The sequence below is a fragment of the Eptatretus burgeri genome, chromosome 7, assembly GCF_056783735.1.
Source record: "Eptatretus burgeri isolate ZD-2024b chromosome 7, Ebu_testis_v1, whole genome shotgun sequence".
In the NCBI taxonomy this organism is placed as follows: Eukaryota; Metazoa; Chordata; class Myxini; order Myxiniformes; family Myxinidae; genus Eptatretus; species Eptatretus burgeri.
The window spans coordinates 60,540-72,564 of record NC_140967.1 but is presented as its reverse complement, the minus strand read 5'-3'; the positions used below and the strand labels follow the sequence as shown (position 1 = coordinate 72,564).

At 41.8% G+C, this 12,025-nt stretch overlaps 1 protein-coding gene and 1 long non-coding RNA gene across 2 annotated transcripts; both read left to right on the top strand.

Moving 5' to 3' along the window:
- Positions 1-3,089: 3,089 nt before the first annotated feature.
- Positions 3,090-6,398, top strand: LOC147022520 (uncharacterized). Its single transcript, XM_085887164.1, has 5 exons — positions 3,090-3,363; positions 4,277-4,481; positions 5,316-5,458; positions 5,779-5,841; positions 6,242-6,398. Exons 1-5 carry the CDS (start codon positions 3,326-3,328, stop codon positions 6,396-6,398), a joined length of 606 nt encoding a protein of 201 aa, XP_085743290.1. The 5' UTR covers positions 3,090-3,325.
- A 506-nt stretch (positions 6,399-6,904) lies between these two features.
- Positions 6,905-11,812, top strand: LOC147022519 (uncharacterized). The gene is made up of 3 exons (XR_015059673.1): positions 6,905-6,988; positions 8,579-8,691; positions 11,031-11,812. It is a non-coding gene; the product is annotated as an uncharacterized LOC147022519 (long non-coding RNA).
- Positions 11,813-12,025: the final 213 nt, after the last annotated feature.

Here is a 12,025-nt window from a genome sequence, read left to right as displayed (position 1 = left end):
TAGTTAGATGACGTGGGTACTTACATATATTTGAATAAGGCAATTAACCCGACCCCACGCCGTCAAAATATTTGCGACCATGGTCCACGAAGGGACCCATGACCTTTCAGACTTATCCGAGAGTCACGACCTAAATTCCGGGTGCTCGGTGAGAGACGGCTCTACTGCTCCACCTTGGGGTCATTTATCGCCAGCGAACCCTGGCCCACAACACATTATCGTACTGGTATTTCAACTCTCCCAATGAACCCCCCCCCCCAACAGCTGTCACCCGGGCGGACTCCCCCCCTCCCCTTCATACACCCGTGCCACCAACTATTGCCACAAGGGAACCGTTAAACGTCCATCCAAGGGACGGGACACATATCGACGAATCACTCGACCTGTGTAACACCAGGATGACAGTTTCTCGCTGGGTCTGGATTCGTACCCAGACTGGACAGCTTAGAGGGTGAGTGTGCTGTGTGAGTGTGCGTACCTCTGGGCCATCCTCCCAGCCCTTACCACCCGCACCAGGGCTGGAAATGAATGTTCAGGTTCATTGTGATGCACCAAACGTTCCCAAACGACGACAGAGTTTAACTAGAACGGGCACTCATAGAGCGCATACCTTCGCCGCCACTACTTTTTTTTGTTCTTGGTATGAGTGTGGGGAACTGGTTTCATATGAATGGTCTTATGACACAAACCACATATCTATAATGTCATGACCCCCCCCCCCCGACTTTCGGGGGCTACGTACTAAACAACAATCAAGTCACGTCGTTTTGGCGAGTCTTCACTCGCAAGTTCGGTGAATACAACGTTTCAACAAGAGAAGGTAATCTCTTTTGATGCTGGTTTCATGCAAATCGAATAAGAATTGACTGAGTTATGCCGAAAACCGCATATTTTTCAAGGTCGTGACCCCCCTGACCTTTGACCCCTAACCGGTAACAAGAGTATGGGCGTCATTGTGTCATCTTGCATATCACAAGATGAGGCGTTGAATTCTGAACATTTTGGCGTTAGTTGCATGCAAATTGAATAAAAATTGACCGTGTTATCGTAAAAAGACGATTTTGACCTTTTCGTGACCTTGACCTTGACCTTTGACCCGAACGATCCCAAAATCTAATCGAATGCTTCCTGGCTAATAACCAATCATCCCACCAAATTTCATGCAATTCGGTTTAATACTTTTTGAGTTATACGAATCACAAGATTACAAATAAATAAATAAATAAATACACGCCGACCAAAACATAACCTTTCGCAGAATGTGAAGGTAATAAGTGGAGAAAACATCCTCCCTTCTGGTCCGAAAAGAAAATATTTATTTATTAAATTTCAAATCGGTCCTTTTAAATAAAAAATGTAACATCTGTCATCAGGAAGTTCGGTTTATTCGATCGGCCGTTGCTATGGAGGGTTACTATGGAGATAATGCCCCGCCCCTTCCATTGTGACTCACAGTGAGTACTTTGTTGTTTCATTTCGGAGCCTCGGTGGTTGAGTGAGTCGTGGTGACACGGCGTTCGGTGTAGACGTGTGTTACACGAGTTTAACTCTTTTTAAACGTGTTCGATTGAAACAAACGTTTGGTAGAAACTTCGAGTGAAGTAAAGTAAGGAAGATGTTGTGCTGTTTCAATCAGAGGAGAAGCGATGACGAGAATCATCAGGTAAGAATTAGTTTATTAAGAATGACTCTTCATCAACTGATCTCTGTAACTAGGTTCATTCATCGCTCGTGTAACGAGTTAGTTAATGTGGGAACACAATCCGATTCTCTCATGTTCCACTTATTCACGTCCCACGTGTCGATGTGGTGAAGCTGGGTCTGAGAATTAAATAAATCATCACCCACAACTCGCATGACATTCTCTAATCTGTCTCATTAACCTTGTCTGTGTCTGTCTGTGTTCACATCCCGTGTGAATGAATATTAGAGAGATAACATGTCTCGTCATTCCGAACAAGGGATTTACCTTTGTTTACGTTACATGTGGTGATAAACATTTTGTTTACAAAAACCTGTTCGTGGTCGTTCGAGGTGTGCGGGACCTCCATTGATCACGAGTGAATTGACTTTAAAAATCCCGGAAACGGACGATTGGGAAACGCAAATTTAAAGCATTTTAAAAGAGTTATTAATCATTGTTACATCAGAACGAGCCGATTCGTCACGATTACATCAGAACGAGCCGATTCGTCACAGTTACGTCAGAACGAGCCGATTCGTCACAGTTACATCAGAACGAGCCGATTCGTCACAGTTACATCAGAACGAGCCGATTCGTCACAGTTACATCAGAACGAGCCGATTCGTCACAGTTACATCAGAACGAGCCGATTCGTCACAGTTACATCAGAACGAGCCGATTCGTCACAGTTACGTCAGAACGAGCCAATTCGTCAATTCCATCAGAACGAGCCGAATCGTCACAGTTACAACAGAACCAGCCGATTCGTCACAGTCGCAACAGAACGAGCCGATTCGTCACAGTCCATCAGAACGAGCCGATTCTTCACAGTTACAACAGAACGAGCCGATTCGTCACAGTTACATCAGAACGAGCCGATTCTTCACAGTTCCATCAGAACGAGCCGATTCGTCACAGTTACATCAGAACGAGCCGATTCGTCACAGTTACAACAGAACGAGCCGATTCGTCACAGTTACATCAGAAGTGACAGTTCAAAAGCCAGACGGTGTATAATCACGAATCAGCAGAGGCCGACTGACCTAATGTGTTCACCCCACCAGAAAACCAAAATGACAGCCATATCATTTCGTCTGGGAACAATGGTGGGTGTGGTCCATAAGCTGTCTGACCAGTGGGTACACATTTAAAAAACGACCTCCAACAACAACAATAATAATATTAATAATCATATAAATCCCAACAATGACAACAACGTGAAGCCCTTGAAGAAAACGAGAAGTTTTGTAGAAAAGCCACATGTACAATGCTGAGGGAGTGGGATTTCTCACCATTTGGATAAACCTGTTAGTTTATTTATGGACATTTTGATTTTGAATGTTTCATTTACTCATCACATGTTTGTGTCTTCCTTACCAATCCCGTAGATCGAAGTTGTCGAACTTCCAAGCAATATTGCAGTTACAGCTGCTGATTCTTCTTCTTCTTCTTCCCATGGGGGCGTGCTCTCCACCACAGAACCACCACCACCTCCTCAAGCATCCCAAGCGGTCGAGGTGCCAGATTGTGTCGTTGATGTGGAACTCGAGAACAACAACACGTCAACAAAGAAACACAAATATTTCAGAGGGTTAAGAAAATGGTTTAGTTCATTGAGGAGATCGACAAAACACCGGCACGATGTCTCAGAGGACGAGGAATCTCCAACCACCGACAAGGTCTTGAACTCACCTCCGATGTTTGGACTTGGCTCCACAGAGAGAGAGAAAATATACAATGATATAATAATATTGACTATAGAGGGATGGTCGGTCCTGGGGTTTTCGGGAATGTGGAGATGACACAGGCTTGATGGGCCAAATGACCTCCTGCCGGGTCCAGGTTCCCCGTGTGTTTATGATTTTATTATTTTTTTAACCAGTGGAGGTTTGTTGGTGTTTCCAGCACCACATGTGTATGTGTGTATGTGTAGGTTAGGGGGTCACGGTTTATTTGAGGTTGAAGTCATTAGGGGTTGGTTATGGGGAAGCGGTAGCTCCTTGTATGATCGTCCAATTTGGTTTTTTTAGACCAAGGTACGATTATCAAGCCTTTCATGGATTTGGAAAAACCTTACACTTTGGTATTTGGATTCAAGATCACGTGTTGAACTCGTGAAAAAAAATCGGTTAAAGAGATCGAACATTGTTGTCATGCTCGATCTTTTCAACCCTTTATGAATGAAAGAAATTGTTTTTAAATCGAGAAACTTTATCTGTCGAGGACGACCATGAAATTGTGGAAATCCATGTCAACATTGAACAATCTTATCTAGGTGGTGGTCCAAGGTATACCTTGTGTCGAACTTTCCCTCTTATTACCTCCACCACCTCCTCTCCAACTCCCCCATTTCTTCTCTACACTTCTCACACCTGTTGATCATTCCCTTTTCTTTATTTACCTGCTTCCCTTTGAAAAACTCAATTCACCTTCGCATGAAACACCTGAATGGGACACGTTTGGTCACGTATCACCAATTCTGAATATCGATGCTCGTGCGATTAATTTTTAATGTTTCTTCATAAGAAAAATAATATATTTCCACTGAAGTGTTCAACGACCAGGAGTGATTTGTTCATGTTGTGATTGCAGGTGGAATCGAACCCAACGGATGAAGAGGAGCACCTGGAGCGTCTCACCTGTCCTGTTTGCCTCACCATTGCAGTTGGGCCGCACAGGTTCCATCCTTGTGAGCACGTTTTCTGTGCGTCGTGCCTACAAGGACTGCACCGTCATAACAACCTGGTCCGCTGTGCGCTTTGTCGAACACTCATCACACAGGAGACGTTCTGCCGAGGTAACCATCAGGGATGGACGATTATCAATAACTGTTTAATATGTTCCTTATTTTTATCATGACAAGGCGGTGCCTCCCCCGTCGCTTTGCTGATGGGTTGAATCAGGAGACGGCATGTTGTATTTCACAAACATATTGCAGTTTATCTGCGAATGTCCATGAAGATGTAAAAAGAAGTGAAAAGCAAAAAAAAGTATCTTTTATAAGATTTAGTGGAAGTTCTTGTGTTGTTTGTGTGCTCCTTCCGTGTCCGTCACCCTTTACTCTAAAGGGTTCCGACCATCTTACTGTTGGAACCACACTTTTAAAGTTCCAAGTCCTGCTTCTTCTTCACTCACGGAAAGACGGGCTTTCAAAACAGATGTTTTAATAATTAAACAGATACAAAATTGTGTTCCAAGGAAATAGATTATTCGCTTTCCAACAGCGCAACTTTTATTATTCTTTGACAACAGGAACCATTTATAATGAAGTGACGGATGGACACACACACACACACACACACACACACACACACACACACACACACACACACACACACACACACACACACACACACACACACACACAATTAGAACACTGCATAACAGCATTGGACGAACGGACTATTCAGTACACTTTTGTGAGGGTACCTCGTCATATTCGGACTATTCCCAGCGGTGTGTTTCAAATTAATGTTTCCCCAGTTCTTTGTTTTTCCCCAGTGGTTATTTACTATCATTTACTTGTACTTCACAAGCACTTAGGTTTTGCCAAAAATCATATTGAGAGAACATTTGTGTCATGATACGCTGTCTCTTACCTTCCTTTATTGATACCTGTTTCCCACTTCAGACCTCGACAGCGAAGCTCGAACAAGTTTCCCCGACGAGTACTTCGCTCAGTACCGCAATGTCTTGCAAGCGACACAGCAACTTGGAGGGGGATACACGCATGACCTTCATATGCGTGTCGCATATCGGTGCTATGTTCTCAAGGTAAGTCACCATGAGAAAGGAAAATGTTACAAATTTATTTTGGACAAGATATTTGATGTAGGAAGATGTTTGCTGATTGAGTTTACAATTTATTTGTTGAGGAAAGTAGAAAATCACACTGTGAGGTGTACATATTATTGGGGAGATAAATAAGCAAACACAGGACAGACAATGCTCATTATATAGATGAAACAAATTATTTGAGTTTGTCCCTGAGGTTCACCATGAGGATAGGATTTCAGGTATGCCAAGGAAGGTGAGTGGCTTTGGAGGCCAACTTTGAAATGTGGTTTGCCCAAGAGTTTTTGTGCTTTGTTCAGAATACACAGGTTGAACGGAAATGGTGTGCAGTCATATTATATTCGTGCACCTGTTGTCCAAAGGTGTGAATTGTTCTGTGAAGTAGTCTGGACAGAATGCAAAAGCTTAAATTGGTAAACAACTAAATGAAGGACCACAGCAGCGAGCTTCATGCTGTGGAACCACAAAATTTGTTGGGATTCCAAGAAACTCCTTCGGAACAGAATACCCAATCACAACTCCTGCAGCACATGAGGAAGAAGAAACGGTTAGCTGTCCTCACAAATCAGAACACCTAACCCCTTGGAATGGAATAGTCTGTGGTGTGCACGAGGTGGTTGCCCATTCCAGGTGTGCATTAAAGCCTAACAAAGCTTTCCACTGTGTACTTTTTGTGCGACATCGATTCCGTACATTTTAAACGACCGCAGAAGAACACTGCATCAAAGGAAACGGGTTTGAATGTTACAAAATGTTTTGCAGTCGCGTGTTAAACATTCGTTTTCCTCAACTCTTGCTGAGACCTCAGTTGGAGAGACATAAAAGTCAGTTCGATGATGGACATGAAGTCAAGTTTGGACAGGGACATGAGCAGGAAAATAAAACATTGCAAGTGTGGCCAATGAATGACCTGACATAGTGTTCCCAGCTACTTTAAAGGACTCTAAAGAAGGGAACCACTACATAGAAGTAGAGTGAGCCTTGCAGAGAAAAGGTGATGATAACCAGACAAAAGCCAAGACAGAAGATAATATTCAGGTATCTAACTGGTTTATAATGGGAAAAGGGAGAGACGTTTGCCTTGACTTCCTGCTAAGAGGTACCAATGATCCTTAGGGCATTGACCTCCACAAGGCTACAGCATCCAAAATGTGGAAGATGGTGTGGAAGAAAGGGAGTAGGGGGGGTAACCCACAGTGGAGATCCATACTCCTTTAGGCTGTGAATAAAGACCTTGCCCTTTGAGACTGATGACAGAAAACCATTGAACAGCCATATCAATTGTTACTCGGTGCTGAGACCACCGGATGAGGAAAGAACCGGATGTTCATTAAAATGCTCAAAAAATAATTCCTCAATCCTCGTCGATGCATTTTCTCCGAGATTCCATCTCACATATCCACTCTCATTTGTCTTTTCACCCACAGCGGGCTCTCACAAGACGGGGACCACAGGGAGCAAATGTTGGTGAATGCAAGGAAAATGTAACATCATTTTATCTTGCATGAGGTACGTTTTTACTCTTTTTTTTTTTTGATTATTCTAAATTATATTGATCTTTTTTTCTTCACGATGTGACACGTGAGAATGAGTGTAAATGTTTCATGTCTGAGTATTTAAATAGCAAGCTGGAGCAATGGAAGGTATTTGTGAATTGTTATTATTACCCTTGCCAGAGGAAAGGATGTTGCATTTGGGTTTGTTTGTCTGTTTGTCCACAGAAAAAGTGCTGATGTAGGACAAAAATGTCATCTCGTAGTCGGAAAGAATACATGTTCTGTTGTTGTTATTATTATTATTATTATTGTTATTATTATTATTATTATTATTATTATTATTATTATTCAACCAGTCCGTCCATAAAGTATGTTCAATTAGAATGTGAGTACGTCTATAAAGTATGTACAATTTGAATGTGAGTATGTATATAAAGTTTTGTATAATTAAAATGTGAGTTTATTTTAAGTTTGTATAATTAAAATGTGAGTTTCTATAAAGTACGTTCATTTAAAATGTGAGTATGTATTTTAAGTTTGTATAATTAAAATGTGAGTTTCTATAAAGTATGTACATTTAAAATGTGAGTATGTATATAAAGTTTGTATAATTAAAATGTGAGTTTCTATAAAGTATGTACATTTAGAATGTGAGTATGTGTATAAAGTTTGTATCATTAAAATGTGAGTTTCTATAAAGTATGTACATTTAGAATGTGAGTATGTGTATAAAGTTTGTATCATTAAAATGTGAGTTTCTATAAAGTATGTACATTTAGAATGTGAGTATGTGTAGAAAGTATGTACAATAAAAATGTGAGTTTCTACAAAGTATGTACATTTAAAATGTGAGTATGTATATAAAGTTTGTATAATTAAAATGTGAGTTTCTATAAAGTATGTACATTTAGAATGTGAGTATGTGTATAAAGTTTGAATAATTAAAATGTGAGTTTCTATAAAGTATGTACATTTAGAATGTGAGTATGTGTGTAAAGTTTGTATCATTAAAATGTGAGTTTCTATAAAGTATGTACATTTAGAATGTGAGTATGTATATAAAGTTTGTATAATTAAAATGTGAGTTTCTATAAAGTATGTACATTTAGAATGTGAGTATGTGTATAAAGTTTGTATAATTAAAATGTGAGTTTCTATAAAGTATGTACATTTAGAATGTGAGTATGTGTATAAAGTTTGTATCATTAAAATGTGAGTTTCTATAAAGTATGTACATTTAGAATGTGAGTATGTGTAGAAAGTATGTACAATAAAAATGTGAGTTTCTACAAAGTATGTACATTTAAAATGTGAGTATGTATATAAAGTTTGTATAATTAAAATGTGAGTTTCTATAAAGTATGTACATTTAGAATGTGAGTATGTGTATAAAGTTTGAATAATTAAAATGTGAGTTTCTATAAAGTATGTACATTTAGAATGTGAGTATGTGTGTAAAGTTTGTATCATTAAAATGTGAGTTTCTATAAAGTATGTACATTTAGAATGTGAGTATGTGTATAAAGTATGTACAATTAAAATGTGAGTTTCTATAAAGTATGTACATTTAGAATGTGAGTACATCTCCAAAGTATTGTCACAGATGTCAACACTGGATAACTCCAAGAGGACGGCTTGTCTTGAGAGACCACGGACACCATCTGCAACCTTCAACTCTGGCCGGATCTTAAGGCTCCATGTCAGTTTACAATGCCGGTGAGTTAAGTGATGCAGAGGGGGAACCGTGCTTTTGACGACACGGCAGTTAATCAATTGGCTGAGTGAACTAACAGTGTCACACATGGTGTGGTCGACCATTACAATTGTGAACTCTGACCAGTCACCCCCTCCCCCCTCCTCGGGATGCCACTTGGGACCACTCCGAGAGGCTACGCGGACCCGCTTCTCACTCTTTCACCCTGAAGCCATTGGGCTGCAGACCAGTCTGCCGCATGACGAGTTGCTAAGCAACCACAGATGTCATCTGAGACAATCGATTTAAGCAGGCTCCTCGAGTCTAGATCCCGCATTGCCTTACCAGCCAATCGGTTCCCCCAGATAAGGCCTGTGCCTCTCCATGCCCCACTCCTCTCCAATCAGTGTGGCCGAGCGATACTGTCACTTGGAATGCTGACTAACGTCTAGCCCGAGCCACGAGCGTAATGAAACCATGGGGTAAAACACCAATCCTCTATTTGCACACTCGTGTCTCATCAATGGAGAGAGGCAATTGAGCAGGTGAGAAACAAATTGTTTCGTCAAATAAATACCACGTATTTGCTTGCAATTAAGTGTCACAAAAGAGTCTCTTTCCCCTGAAACATGTAAGCCCCTCAGATAATCACCTCATTGTGGAGACTGACATCGGTGTCTCATTCACGCCGGGAAATTAGATAAGTAAGGGTGATAGAGAGACACAGAAGGCAGGGCTTGTTGGCGACCCCTCATTCACCTGACACAAGCCTGTGGGCTTACTCGGTCTCTATGAACAGGGGAGGGGGGCCAAGAAGAGAGTGTGATTGTGTAATGTGCCGCACAGGGAGAAATGCAGTGAATATCTTGTCATGCTTGGAGGAAATCGTGAAGGCGTATCAGTTCCCCTGCTTTGAACGAGTCGAGGGGAAGTCATTCAGGGCTTCTTTTTGCAATCCAAGTAAATTATTTTAATTGGGGAAAGCAAGAGAAAGATCGTGCAAATCAGTTTGTAATAGACGGTCTGTCCAGGGTGTGGAGCTCCGCAGCTTGTCAGCGCACCTTCCATGGCTCACACGTTTGCTTCCAGCAGATCCCATCTTCACAGACGCTCAGGTTCACCTGGCTTGCTCTTTGATGACTTCTCTGGCTCTTGAGATTCCTTGATCGCAACAAGGCTGTGAGCTCTGGAATGTTTGGACTTGTCAAGGTCTTGCTTGGGGCACCGTTTGGGAACAGGCAGCCCTCTTGCAGCCTCCTGGTTGAAGCCCCAATATTGCCAGGCAGCTGACATTGGCTGTGCTCCTGGATCTGTGTCGGAGTCGACGACAGACCCGCCCATCCGTGGTGCTTTGTTCAGATGCTTTCTCCCGTTGAAGAGGTTCGCACCCACTGGTCCGCACCACTTTATTCCGATGGCTGTTGGATTTGTAATGAAATGTGATTGTGATGTTATGTTGGTTTTGTGTTTTGATGCATCGTAAAGAGCTGCAGGGAAGGAGAGCAATTACCACAGACGGGTGGAGATAAGAAGGGATATAAGAATAGAAAATATTGAGTAAAGAGTTACAATGGGAATTCAAACCTGATCCACAAACACAATGTATTTCCCTGTCCACTGATACGAGGCGAGAGGTAATCTATCAAAACAAAATACGACTGAAACATCTCAACGCCAGAGTTCCTGCATGTGTTGGATGTAACTCCCCAGGATATCGCAAAACCACAACAGTGATGGATATTTCTCTCCCTCAACTGCTGCACCATGTAAACAGGTCCTCAGAGACATGAAGATTGTTCGTTTGAATTGCTCGCGGCAGGGGTTTAAGTCTTATCGATACAATGGAGGAACTTGAAGCTGTCTCGGATACAGTGATTAGGAGGGTGTACATTAGTTGTTCCTGAGACATAGTTTCATGATGGGAGAAATTGTCGGATGGCACAGGACTACAAGGCAACTCTCGGTATAATAGGGAAAAGAATGGAGGAGTACGTTGACATTGTTTCGATTGGTGATTGGTTGATTGTATACATGTGGAGTTATTGTTATGTCCATGAGAGCATCTTGTCTGAAAGTTGAGTGTACTGTCTAGTGTTCGTTCATACCTCTCCACCCATCAAAACAAAATAAGTAAAATAAAAGTGACACCTTGACGTGCTGATGTGTGCCACTGTTCCAGTATTAATCCGAAGACTGCTTCACATGCTCCTGCTATGTTGTTGAACAAATGGGCTTGCAGATTCAATTGATGATGTGTTGAGAAAGTGCAGTCATGATGGACAAAATGGCCTCCTGCATTTCCTCCAATATCTTCCTCCCTGTCTTTCCCACAAAATTCCATCCTTGTTCTTCTTTGCCACAGAATTCCATCCATCTCTGTCAGTTGACCTTTGATATCAGAGCCTGTGTCAAACCAGGTAACAATTGAGACCAGAAAAATGTGTACTTGCGATGCTCACAGGTAAGTGCTTGAAGGGGAAGCTACGGGGGCTGGGCTTGAGAGAGTGAGAGATGTGGTTGTGTGTGTGTATAAAATGCTGAACATGTGTGTATGTTTATCGTTGATTGTTATCTCCATTATTAGGGTTTCAGAGGTGGAACAGAGTACTCCCAGGACTCGAGGTATCCACCTTCGTTTTGATGAAGGATCGTGATTCATGGTCGAAATTGTTAAGTTGTGTTGGAGTTTTGTTCTGAGGGCTCTTTTCAGGATAGTCTCGGAACCTTGGAAAGCCTGCTACTATAGTTCATTTGTGGTAATTTTCCCAGGGATGGTTTGCAGGATCTCCATGAAGTTCTTATTTATCATTCCCATTGCTCCAATTACGACTGGTTCTGAAACCTCAATTAACAATGCCTGCTTTTCCTTTTTGTATCTGAGTACAATGTCCGGTTACAGTGCTTTATTTTCTATGTTCACGCTGGATCGAACCATCAGGTCACACGTGAGTATCCTTGTTTTCAATGATTGCTGTTGGTTCACATTTCCATGAGTTTTGTGGAACTGGGATATTGAAATTTTTGCACATGTGCCAGTGGATTACTCTACATATTGTGTGTGTACAGCTGTTGTGACATGTTTTTTTTAAATATATATCCCAATAGGAGGTTGCGTGCGTGCGTGCGTGCGTGCGTGCCTGCGTACACAGGTGATACGTTTAGTGATTATGGAGATGCCAACTACCTTGGAAACTGGGAGCCTCAAAAAGCTGTCGTTCTGGAAAAAGATTCTTTGGAAGAAGGGTATGATCTTGCGTGCTTTTTGCTCGTACTGGAAGCACCTGCTCCCCAAAGGAGCTGCCGGGGGGGGGGGGGTTTATGTTATTATCCTTATTCAAACATGCAATTCAAAATACC

Coding starts and splice junctions, on each gene's coding strand:
- LOC147022520 (XM_085887164.1), top strand. CDS start 3,326: ATGTCTCAGAGGACGAGGAATCTCCAACCACCGACAAG. Junction 3,364..4,276: donor AATCTCCAACCACCGACAAG/GTCTTGAACTCA, acceptor TTGTGATTGCAG/GTGGAATCGAACCCAACGGA. Junction 5,842..6,241: donor CGTGCACCTGTTGTCCAAAG/GTGTGAATTGTT, acceptor AATGTTTTGCAG/TCGCGTGTTAAACATTCGTT.